Source organism: Lolium rigidum, chromosome 6 (genome assembly GCF_022539505.1).
Source record: "Lolium rigidum isolate FL_2022 chromosome 6, APGP_CSIRO_Lrig_0.1, whole genome shotgun sequence".
NCBI classification, from domain to species: Eukaryota; Viridiplantae; Streptophyta; class Magnoliopsida; order Poales; family Poaceae; genus Lolium; species Lolium rigidum.
Window position 1 is genome coordinate 200,764,629 of NC_061513.1, and position 22,428 is coordinate 200,787,056.

General features: G+C 45.3%; 2 protein-coding genes across 7 annotated transcripts; both read left to right on the forward strand.

Annotated features, from left to right (window-relative positions):
- The first annotated feature begins 318 nt into the window (after positions 1-318).
- On the forward strand, positions 319-4,514 carry LOC124659524 (phytyl ester synthase 1, chloroplastic-like). The gene is made up of 12 exons (XM_047197390.1): positions 319-613; positions 726-777; positions 893-948; positions 1,108-1,467; positions 1,614-1,753; positions 1,910-2,031; positions 2,717-2,825; positions 2,949-3,079; positions 3,171-3,540; positions 3,681-3,794; positions 3,973-4,055; positions 4,144-4,514. Exons 1-12 carry the CDS (start codon positions 319-321, stop codon positions 4,424-4,426), a joined length of 2,115 nt encoding a protein of 704 aa, XP_047053346.1. The 3' UTR covers positions 4,427-4,514.
- An 833-nt stretch (positions 4,515-5,347) lies between these two features.
- Positions 5,348-22,428, forward strand: LOC124660915 (phytyl ester synthase 1, chloroplastic-like). Of its 6 annotated transcripts, none has more exons than XM_047198757.1 (13): positions 5,348-5,813; positions 5,924-5,975; positions 6,909-6,964; positions 7,364-7,526; positions 7,630-7,700; positions 8,509-8,615; positions 8,843-8,964; positions 9,049-9,154; positions 20,584-20,717; positions 20,809-21,178; positions 21,492-21,605; positions 21,836-21,921; positions 22,076-22,428. In XM_047198757.1, exons 1-13 carry the CDS (start codon positions 5,492-5,494, stop codon positions 22,374-22,376), a joined length of 2,004 nt encoding a protein of 667 aa, XP_047054713.1. In that variant the 5' UTR covers positions 5,348-5,491; the 3' UTR covers positions 22,377-22,428. The 6 variants fall into 6 exon arrangements, with proteins under 6 accessions (XP_047054713.1, XP_047054712.1, XP_047054714.1 ...); XM_047198756.1 differs by having other exon boundaries at positions 7,364-7,522; positions 7,630-7,734; XM_047198758.1 differs by having other exon boundaries at positions 7,364-7,522; positions 8,843-8,947.

Consider the following 22,428-nt stretch of genomic DNA (forward strand, 5'->3'; position numbering starts at 1 on the left):
GTTGAATTTTACGTAAGAGAACACGATGAGTACTTCAACCTTCTAAGGGCATACAGTTACACATGCCCTAACGAGACACTTAACATTCTGATGCTACAATCATATAGTTCTGATCATTTCCACAAGAGAGATTAGCAATACGTAACCAGCCTAACTGTTAGCTGCCATGCCATGGTCTCACTCACACCCTTTGTGCCTCCTCAAAATTCAGTTATTTCTGTTACGCATCAGATGCATGAGTGCATGACTCCTGCTTCCTAAGTCTCCTTTGAAACCACGAGTGAGATACTGAGAAAAGTTTTGCAGCTCACTGCACCAATGGCGACTCTTTCTCTCCATATGGTACACCCTCAGGTCTCTCTTTGGCGACAAGCGCAGCGATGGCAGCATGGTTCATTCAGCTGCCAGTTCAGGCATCCCGGAAGACTGCAAGCGAGCTACAGGGGGCTTGAGGCCATGCATGATGATGGGTATGGGACAGTCAAGGACCTGGACTACTACTACCACGCACTTGGGGAGCTGGTGGAGCATGACAGTGGGCCGCCCCGATGGTTCTGCCCCGTCGATGCTGGCTCGTCGGTCGAGGATGCTCCACTCATGCTGTATTTGCCGGGTAAATATGAATACAACTGCTTATGTCCGTGCCTTTGCACCTTCCCAGTGATTTGGTGATGCCCAGATGGCTAGGCTAACTCAGCTGCTGATTTGGGGTTAAATCTTTTCAGGGGTAGATGGAATGGGGATGGGGCTCTGTATGCACCATAAGGCTCTTGGAAGGTGAGATATAAAAATAAGTTTCCATGGAAAAATTGTTACAGTCAGATTAATAAGACAAAACAAACCTGGTGTGTACTTATGATACTTTGAATAATGGTATATACTTGCTTTTTAGGATATTTGAACTTAGATGCATGCACATTCCTTTTCATGACCGCACGCCATTCGAAGGTATCAGATACCTGTGTATTAATCTGGTTAATTTATCTCTCAAAGAATTTTTCATCTGAACATAACTTGTGTTCTAACCTAAAGATTCAGAGTGAAAATACATCAAGTTATTCAGTTCTAAAGATTAGTTGTATAGTTTTAGCTGCTTTCCTTTTTCAGAACTTGTCACTATGGTAGAAGATGTTGTTAGAGCAGAACATTCCATTTCTCCTAATAAGCCCATCTATCTATTGGGGAATTCGTTTGGGGGATGCTTAGCTCTAGCAGTTGCTGCCCGGCATCCCCGTATTAATTTGATACTGGTACTAGTCAATCCAGGTATGCCAGAAAATTTGATGCTATGTTTTGTGAACCTTCCTATTTATGAAATAGTTCTGATAACTTTGTTTTATCTCTATTTTCCTCCTGGAAAAGCTACATCATATGAGAGGTCAGACATAAAAACCCTTCTGTCGGTTTTCAGCCCGTTGTCGGACCGCGCCTGCATTGCAATTACAGCTCTACTGAATTACAACATCGGTACGTACCTTGTAGGTTGCAGCGCCGAAAATAGAAAAGGGAACATGAAAATTGCTTGGTAATTAGGATATAACGGTTTGTTATAAGTCAATATTTGTTCATTTAAGTTTGTTGTATTTTCTGCTTCTATTCGATCATGAGACCAGACAATGAAGTGAACATGGCACTCAGTAGAATGAAAAGTGGCAAGCATCCTTTAGAAGCACTCAGCAGATTGACAAATAACTTGTCATCGTCCCTGAAGCATTCGGTCTGTACCATCGTCTTCTTTGAATCTTGTTTTTATGTGTTTAATTTGTTCAAGGAAGAAATTAATATGGATATGCATTCTTTTTTCCTATAATCTATATTTTTCATGTTTCTCTTGGTTTGTAAAAAAGGTTTGTCCAAATATGGGCATTTAATTTTTGCTTTCAAGGAAAATGTGTGCCTTTAATTGTAGAACATACTGGACAAACTACCAGAAGACACACTAAGATGGAAAATGAATCTGATCAAACGGGCTGCTTCATATGCTAATTGCCGTGTACAATCAGTTACAGCTGAGGTACTACTACTAGCCAGGTTTGTGGCCTTAAGCAACTCAGTTCTCTATTTCCAATTCTCGTTAGCTTGCAGATCTTGCTTTGTGGTAAAACAGTGGGAGAGATTCCCATTGCAGCTCATAGTAATACGTCATAAAAGGTACATGGATAATTACAAGAAGGTTTTAGGAAAACTGAATAAATTAAAATTGTTCAGCTAGCCAGTCTTTGATTTATTTTTAGCATATTTATGTTTAATTTTGTGGCCAACTAAGACTAGCTCTTGCAAATAGATGGCCTTAAACTTTTGTTGTTCTTGACAATCCAATACTCCATGATGCCAAAATAAGCATCTACATGAAGAAAGGAATAATCAGCTTCTGCTTGATGTCCTCAAAAGTTTCAAGACCAAATAATTACCTTGTCCTCTGAGGATAGATATAATCCCAACAATTTGCAGCAAAAGGACAATCCCATAAAATATGAACTGGTGTTTCCACCTGATGGCAACTCAAAGTTGCACAATTATAACTGCAAAGCTGAAAACTTTTTATTTGAAGAAGATTTCTAGTGTTTATCTGTCATGCCAGAGTAGCCAAGAAAAACTCCTAGTGTTTAGGTTGACATGAAAATTCCACTGCAAGATTTTGCTATTTTCTTGTATGAATGCATAATTTTAACAAATTTTTATCATGACTGAAGTTCTTTTCTATGCTTGCACTCAGCGGCGCCGACAGGTTACTTCCAAGCAAATCTGAAGCCGACAGGCTACAGAAGAAACTACCTAAATGCAAAGTTTTCTTCTTTGAGAACCATGGGCACAGCTTACTGTTGGTGAGTTCTAGACTTCTACTAACTTTAGCAGACTGTATCAGATTCCAGAGTATTTTATGAACTGAAAGCAACAAGTGGTACAACTCAAGGGACAGTGCTGATGATACTGATCCCACATTCCAGGAGCATGGTGTTCATGTCTCATCCATCATTAAGTGTGCTGGTCTCTACCGCCACTCGAGCCGCTATCACCGGGTTTTTGACTACATCCCGCCATCCACGACCGAGCTAAGGGAAGTCGACAAAGCTAGCAGGTAACCACCCAGCGAAATGCTTACATGCTGAATCCTGAACACGTTGATTCCACATCACATGAATGTGCTACTTACACATGGGTAAATGCAGCGACCTCACGTTCAGAACGTCTCCGGCAATGTTCTCGACGATGGAGGATGGCACGGTGGTCCGTGGCCTCGCCGGGGTGCCCGATGACGGGCCGGTGCTTCTGGTGGGCAACCACATGCTGCTGGGGATCGAGCTCATCTCGCTTGCTGCGGAGTTCATGCGGCAGAAGAAGGCCGTTGTCCGTGGGATCGCGCACCCACTGCTGTTCCCGAACAAGGCAAGGACGTGGTCGGAGGGCCATGACTTCTTTGACTTCCTAATTCTGTGGGGAGGCGTGCCCATGACCTACAAGTACATATACGAGTTGCTGGCTGCTGGGGAGTTCGTTCTACTATACCCAGGTGGTTACAGGGAGGCACTCCACTGTAAGGTACACACCACACTTTGTTATATATAGTATATTAAATACACCTTCCAGGGTATATTCTGAAAAAAACTTATTTGGTTAATTAGACCTATTATTATACTCAGACATTTGAGCAAACTTAAATTTAAACTTGTGGATCGTAGGGTGAAGAGCACAGGATCTTTTGGCCAGACAGGACTGAATTTGTTAGGATGGCAGCGCAGTTCAATGCCACAATCGTGCCATTTGGAGTCGTTGGAGAGGATGATCTATTAAATGTAAGCCCATTGTCTGTGTACTGAGTAAGATTATACATTTACCCATAGTCTGAATACTACTCAAGATTCAGAATAAAACCGCATGCATTGCATAGCATAGCACGGTGCTTTACTACTCTGTTACTCGATTATATCCCTCCATCGGTAGCTAATAATAAACGCACTTCTGTTCCTCTAGCTGCTTTGTACATTCGACGACATCAGGAGCGCACCCTTTGGCAAGGAAATCATGCGCGCCTACAGCAACCATCTCAAGCTAAGGTATCTTGAGATTTCTCTTCACACTTGAGAGTAGCTCCTTTTGCCAAGCATTTTCTCAAAACCAATCACCATGTTTTGTGACTGTCAGGGATGCTGATCACGAGGTGATATTTCCGGGCGTATATCTGAAAATCCCGGGCCGGTTCTACTACCGATTTGGGAAACCTATCCCGACGAAAGGAAGACAAGACGTCCTGACTGATCGGCATGCCGCAGCACGTCTCTACACGCACGTTAAATCGGAGGTGGAAGGCATAATCTCGTATCTGCTGGAGAAAAGGGAGGAGGACAAGTACAGGAAGCTCTTTCCGAGGCTCTTGTATAAAGCTGCTCGGGGGGCCAACACTGAAGTTCCAGCGTTCGATCCTTAAAATAGTAGTACCAGTGCTCATACTCCACTACACTGATTCTTAGATGCATTACGCCAGAGATGTATGGCTACGAACATCGACAGACGGTGAAGTAAAACGTATACATATGGCTAAATATTATGTCCTTGCTTGGACCGAGCTTTTTGTTGGTTGTCGATAAAGTTAGTGGTAACCGCAGGTGGAAAAACATGGGCACGTCGGCTTCAAGAGTTTTGAGCCAATTGAGCTACGCAACCCAACCTGTTGAAGAGGGATCAAGATCGTTACAGTACCAGAAAAATGCCACGAGCTTGAGCACTACAAATACCACATCTCAGGAGTTCTGCCTGGCGAAGGCAGAGTAGCTATCTTGCACGTGGCTTGTTTGTCCGTTAGCTCTGTTTCCACGAGTGAGATGGATGGTTCATTCATGAAGGTTAGCATTTGGAAACACTAGCTCCGTTAGCTCGGTTTCCACTAGTGTTTCTTGCGATGATTGTGACTAGTTTTTTTAACAGGCTAGTACTTGTCCATAAATAGGTGTTTTACATTTGTCAACATTTGGATTTATGTAGACACTATGTCTTAGATTTGTCTAAATTTAGACGAATACTCTAAGATATTTATTTATGGGACATTTGATGTGTAGTGTACCGTAGACTATTGCATTGCGGAAGATGGCCGTTTTTCTTAATTTCACGAAAATGCTCGTCTTGTTTGTACGCATGCAAATTTTAAGGCTGATCACAGTTTGCCCCCGCCTAAATTGGCCACTTCCCCACATTATGTGTCTCATTTCAGTTTCCCTTTTAAAAAAGTCAAGCTCTGTTTTAAATAGCCAGCTATAGCGAGGCTAGCTATAACTGTTTTGGGAGACCGCATCTATAATCTACTGCCCGCTATTTAAAATCATGAAGTCAAGTAGTTTGGTACTGATGCTGTGATGGTAAATATACTATGCCTGCCTGCATGTGATGCCTCTGTAGTGCTCCTATATAGTTCGGCTACCTAAAAACGTGTAGCTGCGATCCTCTACTCTCAGCTCCGTGCTCTTTTCCTTTCCTTCACTCCTGTGACCCTCACGCTATGTCCATTGTCTCGCACACTATCCTGCGCCCTTTCGGTGTAAACCCGAGCGGCCCCTATCATAGACGGCATGCCTTCCGCCGGAGCTCCGTCAAGGCGACGAACCAGAAGGAGTCTGGGAGTAGCAAGAAGCCGGCGGCGGATGAGTCGCGTTTGGAGGTTCTCTATGACGACGGTTTCGGAGCTGTCACCATGAGGGACTACTTCGAGGCGGTAAGGGTCATGACCAAGCAGGACCACGGCGGGCCGCCGCGGTGGTTCTGCCCCGTGGAGTGCGGACGGCCGGAGGTCGAAAAGGCACCGCTGCTGCTCTTCTTGCCAGGTTGGTCTACTACTCACGTTACAACATAATAGTGTTGATCTTCTAACAAAGCGAAATTGATATGCCAAGAACAACGTAATGATAATTCTACCTTACTATTTACCTAGCAGGAATCGATGGTGTTGGAATGGAGCTCATTTTGCATCACAAATCTTTGGGCAGGTAAGCAAACCTTTTTTTTTTTTTTGAGATCAAGCAAACCTTTTCTATATCGGAAATACGCCACAACCTTTAGCATAAACAAGTAGTAACTCAACAACTACTCCCTCCAATCCTGTCCGATAAAATCGTTGTTTGGGTAAAATCTTAGACTTTAAAATTTTGACTATTAATATCTAGACTAGGTACATGAAAAATCATGTGCGTGAATTTGTCTCGAAAAATACTTTTTTAACCTTTTAAAACAATTTATTGTATTTTGTAGTATTATTACTATACAGATTGATGTTCAAGTTGTATTTCAAGACCACACTCCAATCGAAAACGACCACTTTTACATATCGTAGTGAGTAGTTTCTAAAAAATAATTATTATGTTGGTAACTGTAAAGATGTGTTTCTTGATGCATCCATTTGTATGATGATTTTTTTTCGCGGTATACAGAATGAAACTAACTAGTGTGCGATATAGAGAGAAAAGGTGCAAATAAGAGGCTATAAGTACATGAGGGTTTAGAAGAGGGTCTGACATTTGTCCACACCCATTAGATGGATGGAGAATTATGGAATTGGATAAATATTTCGGATGACTTAGTTCAAATATCCCATTCAACTCATGCTTTTATGTCATGTAGTTTTTTTTTTTGCCTCACATAACAGAAAAGTTGAACGAATTATATGTGCCTTATGTATTCTTTGGTTGTTTAACTTAATCCGTAATACAAAGAGTCTCTCCAATTGAGGTGTATATGGACAGTCATAAGAATTCGTACTAGATTATGTGTTTTACCTTTTTTTTCTCTGACAAAGCTGTGGCGAACAAAGGAAATTTTCCGTGATAATCCTATGTCTTGTATGCCACACTCATATCTTGCTTGTATGAATTAAAACTAAGTTCAAGTTAAAAAATTGATTCCCTTATCTGTTTTTCATGCAGAGTTTTTGAGGTTCGCTGCTTTCATGTACCAGTAAATGATCGTACACCATTTGAAGGTACAAAGATATGAAGTATTTTATATATCTCCATTATTATCTCCATTAGTATGGCATGTCTATGTCTGCAGAAGTACCTGATCACCTCTACTTGCTGTAGAAAGACCAAAGCTGAAAAATCTTAAACAGAGACTATTGTGACAACCCTGTAGCACATGGTTGTGGTGATTGTTAGATTCAAGTCCCCATGCTTCTACCATCATCGTTAAATCCTAAACAGATTAATGGATATGACGAGTCATGTATGTGTAACATTTTCTAGAAAATGATCTGGATCTGTAATCGATTGTAAAGTTGTATGATCACAGTTGTTACTTCCAAATTCTACAAAAAAAAAAAATTTAGCTTGAACCACCTCTGTAATTTAGCTTGACATATCTTAGTTATTACTGCATACAGGACTATTACGAATTGTGGAAGAATATGTCAAATATGAAAATGCTTTGTCACCAAACAGACCAATATATATTACTGGAGATTCCTTTGGGGGGTGTTTGGCAATTTCAGTGGCAGCTCGCAATCCAGAAACTGATTTGGTTCTTATACTAGTAAATCCAGGCAGGTGAAATATATTTTTATCTACAATTACCCTAATATATAGTTTTATCTTTATATCTATAAATTGATTTAGTTTTGTCGGAAAATATTATAATCTATTTTTTCAGCAACATCATCCGCGAAGGATTCATTACAGGCATTATTGCCTTTTTTGGAAACGGTGCCAAGCAACCTTCCAGTTATACATCCTCCCCTTCTCAGATACTTGATTGGTATATTTATCTTAACTTGTCAATTACGCCCCTATATGTAAATAAGTCTCCATAGTTGGATTACAGTGAACATGTTGTACATTAGCTAAAGAAAACTATTCAATATTCAGTTATAAAATAATGATTTTAGCGTAACTTATAATTGAAAGTGGATAGCCTTGTTTTAATTAAAATTATGAGGTGTGATTCAGTGCACCCTTTACAAAATATTACAACTTTCAATCGAGATCAGGAATTGAGATTACAACTTAACTATTCAGTTAAAATGTTACTTAGGGCTAAAATCCTCTTCTATCTGTTAAGTCTCAATCACGCATTTCCCGATCGAGATCACTAGATCTCTTCGAACTTCTGGCTCTCCATTGGTCATTTTTCCTGAAAGAAACACCACAACATCAAAAAAAAATCATGACATTGCCATCCCAACGATGTTTCTATTCTCAATGATATTGCAGTGAATACTGTAAGACTTACTAAAGGCCTTTTATTATGAGAAGCAATCCTTTGTTGCAACGTTGAAGCACATGCAAAAGCCCGCAAAAGCAGAAAATTCGTAAATTAAACACAATGTATATAATAAATATGAGTGAACTACATGGCTAGCAATACTGCCAAAACACATTTTTTATTTCTTTAGGAAGAAAATGTCATCAGTATATGGGCAACTTCAACTCTTACTATACGCTTTTTTTCTAAGAATTTCTCTGAATAATACCTACTTCAATGGCTTCGAAAAATCAGTGCTCCTTAAAATGTTGTTCGTTTGGTGAATAGGTAACCCTATTAATATGGCAATGGTTAGCCTTCAGAACATTCTTTCCCCTCAAGAGACTTTGCAAGAGCTTTCAGACAGTCTCACGTCAATGCTACCTTACGTTTCAGTAAGTTATCACTTGCTTTTAGAATTATTTTTATCTATTATTTTGTACACATACTATTTGAAATTTGTGGAAATTAGACATATTAATTTATTTATACAAATATTGTTTTAGCATTTAACAGATTTTTGTAACTCAAGAACACCTAGATGGTCTGCAACTATGACACAGTTTAATGTCCATATATAATGAGCAGATCATAATATTGTGCTGTCTCTTCTTATGCTCAGGAACTGGGAGCTATCACACGGATTGAAACTCTTGTGTGGCAACTTAAGCTTCTCAAGTCAGGTGCAGCCTATGCCAGTTCTCGACTTCACGCAGTACAAGCTGAAGTACTAATTCTTGCCAGGTTTCTTTATGCAACAGTTTCATACATTTTTGAGTCATAAGACTTACCATTTTGATCTTACAATATAAACGTATTTTGATTCAGTGGCACTGAGAATCTGCCGCCAAAAGGAGAAGCAGACCGACTGTTTAAATCAGTGAAAAATTGCAAAGTTCGATACTTCAGGAACCGGGGTGATAGACTACACATGGTACAGACTATCATGTCATTCGTCTGATAAATTACTACCTCTTTTGTTAAACATAAGACGTTTTAGGATTTCAAATTGAACTCCCAAAACGCCTTACATTTAGGAACAGAGGGTGTATTTAGGAACACTTCCATCTTTTAACTTCCTCAGTTTTTCGCTAAAAAAAAACTTCCTCAGTTTTTCGCTAAAAAAAAACTTCCTCAGTTGACCTTAAGTGCTTCTGCCGAGCATTGAATCATATAGGCCAGGAGTACATTTTTTCTGTGAAAACGCAAAAGCAATGGGTTTTGATGCATTGATAGGACATGAGTTTATGTAGAAGTCTGCGTTCCGATGCATTGATAGGACATGAGTTTATATACAAGTCAAAAAGAGGAAGCCCCCCCCCCCGCTCGAGTTCGAGTCCCGGTACTCACTCGCGGGTGCGTACGCACCGTGGCACTTCTGTGCGCTCCTGAAACTTAATACAATGCCGCCAAGGGCTAGTCCTGGGGGTCTCATTTTTTTTTATACAAGTCAAAAAGAGGACCAACACGGCAACACCATGCCATACGACTAAACCCATAGAAGCTAGCCTAGGAGAGCACCTAGCGAATGCCCTGAGCCCCGAGCATCTATTGATGCAGAGGCTGGGGGTGCCCTATTTTTTAAAAAACAACAAATGCCCCGAGCCCCTGCTGCCTACAATCGTGACTCCGATTTGATTGTGTCAAGCAGGGAGGCCACAGAAGGCTAAGTGTTGTCAAAGATGGCTGCGTTGCAATGTTTCCAGATCCACCACGTCGTGATCATAGCGCTGTCGCCCACCAATTCACGAAGTCAACCTCAACAAAGGGTAGGGTGGAAGTAGATCGGACCTAAGACAACACCTTGCACCAAATCTTATTGACATGGCTACCAGTGAGGATTTGCACAATCGTCTCCTCCGACTGGTCACACAGCGGGCAGCTTGCAGGATGAGGCAGCCCACCAAGCACTCCCTCGAAAATGATGTTGTAGAGAGACTTAGACGAGGGCGTCGGTGGTCCACCGCCAAACTAATGTGCCTGGCTCCACAGAGCACCGCGCAGGCAGATCCAAACCTGAATATATTGCTAAAGGGCTAGGGAGCTCAAGGCCCCTCTAACATCAGCATGTAATCCAGCAGTGGTCGACCAACGCCTTCCTGGGGCATCTCTGGATGAGCGCAAAATGGTCCGGCGCTATGTCCTGAAAAGACTACCCGTTGAGCAACCTATCGTCCGAAAAGAGGGCGGACGGTCCGTCAACAAGCACCATTGGTAGAGTCAGCTAGTCTACCTGGTCTAGGGCGTAGATTGTAGGGGTGGAAGTGTGCTGGACGAGGGAGAGGAAGGCGGCGCCGGCGGCTGGCCGCCGTCGCTAGGTTGGAGGAAGGCGGCGCAAGGGGAAGAAGCGACGGCTAGGGCAGGGAAGACAGACTCCTCAAGGAGTCGGCAGTAACGATCTATAAGATCAGTTTATTGCCTGATTTCTCACGTACGTTTTACAGCAGTATAAATAAGCTAATGAAAAGGATAAATGGGCTAAGCCCCTAATTTAGGGCCACTAATGGGCTTCCTCCTGCTATAGGCCAAACCGGTCATAACATCTCTCCCCGCCTTCTCAAACAGCTCGTACTCGAGCTGGATAGCTGGAAACTGCTGGCGGAACTCATCCCGGAACGGCGTCGGCCTTGGAGACGGCCGCGTCAGCCAGCCCAGCTGTGATGACATCAGCCGCAATGTCGTCTACGGTCTCCAAGTAGAACAGGCGTGGACAAACGTGGCCCGGTACATAGAGCTCGTCGCAGTTGAAGCACAACCCTTTACGACGGCGCTCAAGTTGTTCGGCCGTGGTCAGCCGACGGAAAGGCCGCGTCGCGGCTGGATCGGAGTGCCCCGCATGAGTCACGGCCGTGAGCGCCTGGCCTCGGTGGTGTCGGTGGAGGGCGGGCGGCTGGCCGAACGTCGCCGGCCGGGAAGGCCTCGCCGCATGGCCCGCGCGCGCTGCTCGAAGGCGCGAGCGTAGTACATGGCCGACTGCAGGTTCTGGGGATCCCGCATCTCCACGTCGACGCGAATGTGGTCCGGTAGTCCGCCAATGAAGAGCTCGGCGCGCTGCTGCCCCGTCACCCCGGGCGCATGGCATGCGAGGGCCTGGAAGCGGTCGGCGAAGTCCTGTACCGTGGTGGTGAAGGCCAAACGCCCGAGTTCCGCCAAGCGACTTCCGCGAATCGGGGGGCCGAAGCGTAGAAGGCAGAGCTCGCGGAAGCGGTCCCATGGGGGCATGCCGCCCTCGTCCTGCTCGAGGGAGTAATACCATGTCTGGGCGGCGCCGCGAAGGTGGTACGAGGCGAGCCAAGTCCGGTCCGAGGCGAGGGTGCGCTGCCCTCGGAAGAACTGCTCGCATTGGTTGAGCCAGTTGAGGGGGTCCTCGACGCCGTCGTACGTGGCGAAGTCGAGCTTGGCGTAGCGTGGGGGGTTGGGCTGGCGGCGCCCTGGCCGGGGTACTCCGCGCGGCCAGCGGAAGGCTCCGCAAAGCGCGAGTATGCCGGCTCCGGAAAGGAGGGCCTCGGAGGGTCCCCGGCGGTCGTGTAGACAGGAGGAGGCGCCGATGTGCACGAGTAGACGGGCGGGGGCTCCGTCGCGGTCACCCACGCCGGGAGCCGCGAGGGCGACGGCGGAAACTGCACTCGCTGGATGGGGACGCCCTGGGGCAGCGAGGCGGGCCCGGCGCTTGGGCCCGGCTGCCACGACGGCCACAGCGGTGGGGGCGGCGAGGCCGGGGGCGGGGTGGGCATGCCCTGGACGGGCGGAAACGCTGGCGCGGCCGAGTAGGCGCTGAGGGCCGGCGGCAGCGGCGGCGTGGTCATCCCCTGAGTGCCGATCAGGTACAGGCGGATGCCTTGGACCGCGGTGGCGAGGTCGCGGATGGCCGTCGAGAGCTCCTGCTGCGAGAGGAGGGGAGCGGCGTCGGCGGCCTCCGCCATGGACATCGCGTCGCCCATGGAGGGCGGCGGCGAGCGCGGCGGCAAGTGCGCGGCGGCGGTGGAGGCCGGCGGCGTCTCGGAGGTGGCGGTGATGGTGGCGGCGGGTTGGCCCGAAGACATGATCGTAACCGAGGAAGCTGATACCAAATTGGTGGAGTCAGCTAGTCTACCTGGTCTAGGGCGTAGATTGTAGGGGTGGAAGTGTGCTGGACGAGGGAGAGGAAGGCGGCGCCGGCGGCTGGCCGCCGTCGCTAGGTTGGAGGAAGGCGGCGCAAGGGGAAGAAGCGGCGGCTAGGGCAGGGAAGACCGACTCCTCAAGGAGTCGGCGATAACGATCTATAAGATCAGTTTATTGCCTGATTTCTCACGTACGTTTTACAGCAGTATAAATAAGCTAATGAAAAGGATAAATGGGCTAAGCCCCTAATTTAGGGCCACTAATGGGCTTCCTCCTGCTATAGGCCAAACCGGTCATAACAACCATCTTGGTGGATTCGTCAAATACCTGCTCAAATACCTGCTGCCATCCGTAAGTGCATATCAAGGCCGCGTCTAGGTTGTAAGGGGCCAATGCACATCCACCACATCTGAGGACCAGAAGGCTTCTTGCCGTGCGCGGAGGATCAGGTATCCCCAACCTCCCAAAACGCAACGGTCAACAAACCTTGGGCCAGTTGATATGGCAGTGGTCTCCATTAGCCACTGCCCTACCCACCCAAAGGAAACACCATGAGCTCAACACCATGAGCTGGTGCATAGGGGTCGTAGCGAGGACCGATCTGATCAGCGCTAGTCTTCAAGTCTTAGGCACCGTGGAAGCCTTCCAGGTAGGAAGCTTGTCCGCAATCCAGTCAACCAAGGGCTAGTTCACCTAACTTGGAAGCCGCCTGGTCACGAGGGATGGGCTCGGGCAGAAATGCTATCCACCGCTGCCTCTCCTCCCCTCACTGTGGCTGGTAGGGCAAAGCCAGTAGGCGGCAAGTGGTGATGGATTTACCCAAGATATAACACACACAAATATGTGGAGAAGATGAACAACACACATGGAGTTTTTCGCAACACACACACTTCTGCTTTTCTCTGTATTCAACTTCTCCAATAAACAACCAGGTTACAAGCCTATAAGTAGCACACGCACACATACTTGGTCAAGCCCACAACTCCTTGATCCACTAAACACTCCACTAGCCGGTAGATAGCAACTGGCAACCACGTCAAAGGCCACACTATTCGGCCACTCTCCTCGCAGCTGGAGATACGCAATACGTGTACCAGGTCTTCATCTAATCCTACCTATCTGCTAATGCTATCCATGCATGCACATGTGGGTCTCCTTCCAACTAGGCTTACAACCAACGCAGCCATGGTGTCATACATGCACAGCACCAAGCTAACCTTTCATGAGACAACTAATAAGCTTTGCATTTTGTACACCTGACCTCATCTTTAGGTGCACACTGCCGCAGCTTAGATTGGATGCAAAACGGAAGAAATAAAATATAATGAACTACAAACCAACAAGATTAGTTCCAACAAGTGACAGCGGCTCCCTGCTGGGTTCCATGGTCCGTCGAGAATGATGCTCTTGAGCTCCTTATCCTTCTTGAAGGTATCGTCGAGGTAATTTACTCCTTCCTCCACTTGAGGTAGCTCAAGGGGAAACCCTAGATATGTGTGATTGGATTTTGCGACTAGTGGGAAGGCGGTAGTTCATGCTCGAGCTTGCACAGTCACAACAAAGTTGTGGTATTCTGCTCTCCAACATGTAGGTTGGAATGTGTCCAGTTGCCTATTGCAGTAAAGTCGGAGCTGTAGTGGTTGAGCCCGATGTGGCAATGACAAGCAACAAGTGCTCTGTTGCACCTTATCCTTCGGAGCTCAGCCTCAGAGTAGGATATGCATCGTCCCTGGGCGCGTTTCGCTAATTTCGCGGTATGTGTAGCTTGCGGAGAAGTGGAAGTCGCTCGCTCAATGAGAAGTGATGACAGATAATGCCAGCGTGCAACCTCGAAGATATTTTCTTCTCAGCGGTGTGCATGTATTTTTTCTATAACTCTGTTCTTATTTAATTAAAATGGCAAAAGCTTGTTTCGGAAAAATAGTTCTTATGCGAAGCAGTGCAGTTGTTTTAAATTTGAGATTGTGGAGTAGAAGAATTTTAAATGTTTGTGGCAGCGCAGAGCCAATAAGGCCCGTGGTGACATGCCCGTTCTTACCCTGACGGTGCTAAGATCTGTGACCCGGCACATCATCTCAGGAAGGAATCGGCGAGGACCAAGCTTTTGTCCTCCATTCAATTCTTGAAACCATCGTGGAGGTGACTTATTCCATCCTCCACCTAAAGAAGTTCCACAGGAAACCTACGATTTTTATGATCAGACGATGGCGACACTTTTGTGTGTTCCCTCCTTGGACCACTTTTTTGAGTTTAGCATGTGCTCGAGGGACCGGTGTAAGAGAGAGGTGGTTGTGTCGGGGCTTGCACGACAATGAGTTGAATCTACAATGGTGGAGCCTGGTTAGAGACGCTGGAAGATAAAAAGTTGCCTTTTGCACCAGCCTTTGGATATTTCTTCTTCACATCTCACCCTCGGAACAAACGATGCACTGTCCATTTGGCTGATTTCTTGGCATGAATCTTCGTGTGGCTGCCCGTGGCTTTTGCGAGTGGGCTTTGTTGACGGTCGCTTGCGGAGAAGTGGGAGTCTCTTCCTCAGAGAGAAGTAACAACTATGATGTTGATGTGCGACCTCGTCTTTTAGCCGCATTCCGTTGAGCCATGGTGCCTCCCAAAAGATAGCTTTCTTTCCATTTCCTATGGTAACTTTTATAGCTGCCGCAAAAAGATCCATGTCTTGAGGCGATGCAAGGGGTCCCAAGGCCAATCCATGGTTTTTCTCATCATTGCACTCATGCCATAAACATCGCATGCGAAGGGCCACATAATTTTTTTTGGAGGTTGGGGATCCCAAGCCGTCCAAATTCTTTCGGCTTGCACACCGTCTCCCAAATAACCTTGCGCTTTCCTCCAAAAACCTTGTCACAAGCCACCCAAAGAAAAGCTTTTCTAATAAGATCTTCTAATACTATAAATCTTCATGAAGACCTCAATGGGGATCTTGAGCATAGTGATGAAATATATGGCAATGCTTGTGAACACGGACTTCACAAGAGTTGTTCGGCAGGCCATCGTGACATGCTTTCCCATGGAACAAGTTTTGGCAGCCACTTTTTTCTTCCAAAGGCTGAAAATAAATTCTCGTTAGTCTTTTGACCTAAAGTGGAATCCCAAGATACTTCATTGGGAAGCTTGTTGTGAAGGTCGATTCCCGCACATCTTATGGAGGCAACTTGAAATTTTGCACAATTAGTTACAAGCCCGGTGACCTCACCAAATTGATGTGTGGAATCTAGGAAGTTGATGTCGTTCTTGTTAGGGGTCACGAATATAGCTGTATCATCGGCAAAGAGAGATGTGTGGATCATGGGGGCCCTCCTACAAAGCTTCTTAGGTGACTTTGCTCGGTTGCCTTAAAAAGTATGTGATGAAGAGGGTCAATGGCAAGCATGAAGAGGAGAGGCGAAAGAGGATCCTCTTGTCGGAGCCCTCTATCATGCTTTATTGGATCACCGACAATGCCATTGAGAATCTCTCTTGTTCTTGGGGTGGTAAGAAGAGCCATAATCCATTTCCTAAATTTACTTGTCAAGCGAAGGTGTTGACGCTTTCTTGATGTCAAGCTTGAATAGAAGCATTGGCGTCTCCTCATTTTCAAATGCTCGAAAAAGAAGAAGAGCACCGTTAACAAAGCTTTGGAAGATGGCCATTGGGTTACCCAAGTAAACACCAATGATGGCCCCTCTCTTGATCACATTGCACAATTCTACAACCTTTGGGAAATGTTGCAATCGATGGACATGCCAACAATTCCGATTCAATTGCTTGGAAGCTCACAAATGATGGACGCTACTCGTCTAGTGTGGCGACCCCGGGGGTCGTAGGCTAGACAAACCCAGATCTGCATCTAACATAAGCCTAACCTAGATCTCTAGGGCCTACAGGGTGAGAATCGGTAACATAACAGTGACCCTATGACTCAAAGAGTAATAAAAGCTCATAACTGAGCGAAAAACCAAAGTATTACAAGCAGAGGTCACTGACCTGACATTTCATCAATCAACGGAAGCGAAGTTATGCTATTCTAAATAGCAAGATAGCAAAAGGCCTAAGAGGCCAGGAGCATAACGGCGACGTCCCAACCCATAGATTCCAGGCTGCCACCTGGGAATCCCAAGCTACTCGTCGATGTCGACTAGAAACCATCATTTGTTGGAGAGTCTTCGTCTGAAACAAAGCAGGCAAAGCAGAGTACAGGGACTCAGCAAGACTTAGTACAACCTTTTAGCAAAGCTGGTATGCAAGGCTTTATGTGAAGCTTATTTTGCAGAAAGCCAGTTTTCTTTTGTAAAACAAGAGAGAGCAGAAGCTCGTCTATTCAGATCATTTTAAAAAGGGATAAGAGAGCGATATCTCTAGCTCTACTGATCATCATATTGAATCCACCGAATCTTCATCATCAGCTGAACCTATCAACTAGGAGCACCCCCTCGATACCCTGAGGAGGGATCCTTATCACACATTGATTCCAAGTTTTACGATTAGATTAAAGTTGTCTATGATCAACACGTCCTTCCCCAAGTCGTTCGTAACCGTGGACACGGCTTTTCGAAAAGATTTAACCCTGCAGGGGTGTACAACTTTACCCACACGCGCCGACCGACTCTTAATGCCGTACGTTACACACTTTCTTGGTGTGCCGGCAGAGGGTGGTCGACCAAAACCTTTCCCTTACTTCGCCTATTCCATGAGTCAAACTAACTGGGGAGCTCCGTCATCGTAGGTAGCCATTCTCCGAGGCGGTCCCGGCCATTGTGTGCAGGGGATCCGAGTTCAATGCCTCCAGCATCCTTCACCCCGGCCACGCCCGTATGATGCACCTTTGAAAACCTTTTCCACGCCTTCGCCATGCGGAATGCCAAATGGAACTCGCAAACTAATTGACTCATGGGTAAGCTAGGCAAGTTCGGGCCAAGGGGTTCCCATGGGCCCCGTGTGGCTGTACGCTCGGTCTTGGTTCCGAAGGCGAGAACCTCGGGTCCTAGTATCGGCGAGAACGAGTCAAATCACCACATCCCCATGTGGCGGCCCATCCAAGCCTTTAAGCATGTTTAATTATCATCACTGATCTTACCACGTCATCCTGCCATACTAGGTTCAATCGCAGCTCTGATTCATCAACCGGATGGATCAGAATTCGTCAACTAAGCATGGCTAAGCATATTCGATATAACAGCTCTAGCGATGCACACAAGCTCAAACCTAGTCTTGCTGGGAGCAGTGGATCATAGTATTTAGGCTACAAGGATGGTAAATGAAACACACATAGGATAACTATATCTGCCGATAAAGCATATTGGAATCGAATGCAATATGTAGGAACCAGAAGTAAAAGCATTTCGAAATCATAATATGAACCAGGCTAGGGCTTGCCTTTGTCCCTGACAAACCAATATGGATCTTCGGAGATCCCATGCTTGACTTGTTCGTCGATGGATAAGTATTGATATGCGTCGTTGTCGATCTTCATCGTCCCGAGCACGTGCTCTATCGATCGCGAAGAAGCAAATACCGGAAAGGTGAAACAACAATCAACACATGGCATAATGCAATGCGCATACAAGTATGATGACATGACATGTTAAGATACTGAAATAAGACCTAAGACATGATCATCAGTTTGAGTTTCGGCGAACTAGGGTTAGCAGTTTCGGAACCTCAGAGGGATTGATTTAGTTCTTCTAAAACAACTAGGGTTTAAAGTTGTTTAACAATGCATGATTTTGTAACCAAATTGTAGATCTCATTTTTCTGAAAATTTTGATATATTATACCTATTTTTCAGATTTAAATGAATTATTTATGAATTTCACAAGCTCCGGTATTTTCTGAAATGGAAAACCAGAACACAAAATTGCTATTTTTTTAAACTCTCTAAAAGATCTCACGAATTTTGCTAGGAATAGCACCGAGTTTAGAAGTTACAAACTAGGTACTGTAAGTTTCTGAACTGGAAACACATGTACAACAACTAATTTAACACCTGGTAGTGCTGATGGTTCCCTGGCTCTAATTCTTCTAACAAAACTGAATATAGGCGTTGATGTACAACTAGTATTCTGAGTGTTAACTTCTTTACTATTTGTTGAATTCGGATTGAGATGGTTCATGTTGGAAAGTATTTGCACAGCGGGAAAGGGATTTTCACTAAGAGATAAACAAGGCATTAGCAGACGTATTCAGAAAGTAGTCACTCGTTCTTTGCTTCCAGGAACTAGAACTTCAGTGTAACCCGTTTCAGAAACGTGTATGTACAGGGATCATTTGGAAGGAGTATGAACAGGTTATCAAACTGAACGAGCTGATGCTATTCAGTTCTCTGTAGCTTCAAAACTGAAACGAACTCGGTACTGTACTGCAGTTCTCTTTGGGCGTGCACGGACACAACGGAGCAGGCCATGCGACGCAGCTCTAGGGGGCGAGTTCGACGCAGGTGACCGCGTGGAGATGTTAGGTGGCGGCGCCGCTAGCGATTGGCCACCGGATCTTGGCCGGCGGCGAGGCCGAACGGCGGCGGACGCAGGTGCTCGTGGCAGCAGCGCTACAGCGCAAGAGGGAGAGGGAAAATGGGTGCCTGAGCACCGCAAGCTCACCGGGGGCATCATGAAGGTGTCGGGGAAGTCGGAGGAGGCCGGAATCGACCGCGACGGCTGCAACCGGAGGCGGTGACGGAGGTCTCGATTGGCTCGTCCTCGGGCGTCTCGGCTTGCCTGCGTCAGCGAGGAGACGCAGGACACCAAGTAGAGGCTACCAGGCGTCAAGGCGGAGCTCGGGGCGGCCAGGAGTGACGGCGCGAAGCGGTGGCCGAGCGGCTAGGGTTTCGGGTCGCGGGAGAGGAGACAGAGAGAGCGATGGAGAGGGGGAACTGGGCGACCTAGGGTTCTCGCGGCGGTGGAGGAGCTATTTGTAGGCGTCGTCGGGCGGTGGCGCGAATCGTGGCGCAGGCGAGCTACGAGAGCTCGACAGCGAGCTCCTTCGATCGTGTGAGGTTGAAGATGAACAGAGAGGTACGTGGGCTGATCTTGGGTCACTGGTTAGGCCGGCCTTCTGGGCTGCGTGAGGGTAAACAGAGGGATAAAGGAGTTGGGCTGCGCCCAAAAATATGAAAGGGATTTTCTTCTCTTTTTTTTCCAAACTTCTACTCTCATTTGTATTCAAAATACTTTGTTGTTTCAAAATCATTTGGAGATTCAAACTTTTCTGAAATTTTCAAAATAGCAATGGACATCTTTACAAAGCACAAGTGCAATGTATTTAAATTTGAAACTTTTGAATCATTTTGAGCATTTGAAATCATAGATATATTCAAACCAACATTAGGGTTTTCAACATATTTCCATTATGCATTTTTCTTAGGAAATCATGATGCTCATGATGCACAAACAATCCTAGTTAGGGTTTAGCAAAAAGAGGGGTGTTACATCTAGGTCCGCTTACAAAATGCAATTTTTGGGACAAACAAGTTCTCCAGTGACATCCTTGGTTTGGAAAGCATGGGCTCCACCAAAGTACAAGATTTTTTGCTTGGTTGATCATTCAAAATAGAGTATAGACGGAGGATTGTCTAGCTACAAGAGGATGGCCTAATTGTGGGCAATGCAAGCTCTATAACTATACGAAAGAAACCACATCACACCTACTCTTGAAATGTTGGCTCACAATCCGTATATGATCTAAAATGAAGGAGTTGCTTGGGCTTCACGATGTGGATCCAAATAGTTTGCAACCCATGGGTTCCGTCAAAGAGTGGTGGGGGGATATGATTCATAAGCAATGACAATTGAGAAAAGCCATGGCTTTGCTTGCTATGTTGGTATCGTGGGAGATTTGGCAAGAAAGAAATGTGCGCATCTTCTGAAATAAGGTGGCGTTGTGTAGCCTCGCCGGGGCAAATGCCTTGAGTATTGTAATGCCGCGAGAGTAGGCTTTCATTTGGCTTTGGCTTTTTGAGGCCAAGGTTTTTGGTATGTAAGACCTCTAAAAACTTCTTAATCAATGAAAATGGCAAATCTTTTGCCTTGTTTCAAAAAAAAAAATTAGTGCAACCTCGTCTATATTTTCTTCTCAGCAGTGTGCATGACGTATCTTTTGTGTGCCTGGTCAATTGGGCAACTCTATTCTTCTTAATTAATGAAAATGGAAAATATTTTAGCTTGTTTCGTAAAAGAAGTTCTTGTTCTAGACTTTCGTGTAGTGTACACCTGCTTTACCTTTGAGATTTTATAGTAGAAGAATTCTGAAGTCCCCGTGGTACTTGCACAGGAGGATGGCTTCAACCTGCTAACTGTCATAAAAGGAGCCAACATGTACCGTCGCGGTAGACAACGGGACTCTGTGATGGATTTCCTACCACCTACAAGATGTGAATTCAAGAGAACATTCAGTGAAGATTTCAAGTATGTATTACTATATAAGACCCAGTCAACTTTCATATACTGTTCTATAGAGATTATAGAATTCATCAGTTGGAAGCTCAAACTTCTGCAGGCTGTATCATCAGTTGCTGAGCCCAGTCATGCTCTCTACTATGAAAAATGGAAAAATTGTTCGTGGCCTTTCCGGTGTTCCCGACAAAGGTCCTGTCTTATTTGTAGGATATCACCAACTCTTGGCGATAGAGTTGTCTTCACTGGTTAAAGGGTTCCTGAGAGAGAAGAAAACAATTATCCGAACAGCGGCCCATCCTGTATTTTTTGCTGGAAATTATGAGATGTTGCGCCAAGAGCTGTCTCTGTTTGATTCATTCTCTATGTATGGTGCAGCTCCAGTCAGTCCGACCAATATGTATAAGCTGTTCGAGAGGAATGAATTTGTTCTCATGTATCCAGGCGGTGTGCGGGAAGCTCTTCACAGGAAGGTGTGTGCTTGGACTGAATATTCTGGTGTACAACTGTACACACATTCACGTTTACAGGTGTTAGATGTATATATCTTTATATTGTAGTTTTCCCATATGTTAGGGGGCTTTCTGCATATGTGCACCTGTACATGTACTATATATTGTGGCCTTTGGCCCCTGGTAATACAACAAGTATATTCCCTAACATGGTATCAGAGCCCCAGGTCTCAAGTTCAAATCCTGGCTTTCACATGGTTTTCGCAATTAAGCCTAAAAATTACTGTTGCCCCTCTGTTGCTCCATGCTGTGCTTATTCTGCTGCACTTGGCAGGGTGAGGCATACAAATTGTTTTGGCCAGATCAACCAGAATTTGTAAGAATGGCAGCACGGTTTGGAGTTACCATCATACCATTTGGTTGTGTCGGAGAAGATGACTTTCTCGAGGTAGTTTCCTGTGCCTTTGTGCACTGAAGCAGCATGGTTTACATATACTCCGTATTGAAGTACTTCCTCCGATTCATATTAGTTGCCACTAGTATAGATGTACCTAGAACTAAAATATGTCTAGATACATCTATATTAGTGGCAACTAATATGGATCGGAGGGAGTAATAGTTGTATTCCACCTTTTAATTACCAGTATAATAAATGATTTTTTTTTGTCCCTTCTGCAGATAATTTTGGACTACAATGATGAAAAGAATATTCCCTATCTTAGAGACGGGATAAAATCATTCAATGAAGATTTCACAGGAATAAGGTCAGATTTCTATTTATTCACTGCCTGTTTTCCCTTCAATAAACAAAGAATTCATCAAGTATTTTCATCAGAAAATATCTTACTCAACTCAACACTTGACTCTGTCACCTCCATTGTCTAAGGAACAAAAGCTTGTGTGCACATTTGGTTTCAGGGAGACTGTGAAAGGAGAGGATGGGAATCAGGTCTTGCATCTGCCTGCTGTTCTCCCTAAAGTGCCGGGTCGGCTGTACTTCCTATTCGGCAAGCCAATAGAGATGAATGGAATGGACAATGTCTTGAAGGATAGGGAGAACGCCAACCAAGTGTATTTGCAAATCAAATCGGAAGTGGAGAGCGTAGTGTCTTACCTCAAGAGGAAGAGAAATGAAGATCCTTACCGGAGTATTACGCGGCGCAGGTTTTACGAGGCAACTTGGGGTCCGTCTGCTCAAGTGCCGACATTTGAACCGTGAAACATTGGGCCAGGACTGTACTACCTCCATTTCAAGGATTAATGCGTCTTCT

Excerpts from the sequence above, each read along its gene's own strand:
- LOC124659524 (XM_047197390.1), top strand. The coding sequence starts at position 319 with ATGGCGACTCTTTCTCTCCATATGGTACACCCTCAGGTCTCTCTTTGG. Across the intron at positions 614-725 it reads ACTCATGCTGTATTTGCCGG|GGGTAGATGGAATGGGGATG; the intron begins GTAAATATGAAT and ends AAATCTTTTCAG. Across the intron at positions 1,468-1,613 it reads TCTACTGAATTACAACATCG|ACAATGAAGTGAACATGGCA; the intron begins GTACGTACCTTG and ends TCATGAGACCAG.
- LOC124660915 (XM_047198756.1), top strand. The coding sequence starts at position 5,492 with ATGTCCATTGTCTCGCACACTATCCTGCGCCCTTTCGGTGTAAACCCG. Across the intron at positions 6,965-7,363 it reads TGATCGTACACCATTTGAAG|GACTATTACGAATTGTGGAA; the intron begins GTACAAAGATAT and ends TACTGCATACAG. Across the intron at positions 9,155-20,583 it reads GGGGTGATAGACTACACATG|GAGGATGGCTTCAACCTGCT; the intron begins GTACAGACTATC and ends GTACTTGCACAG.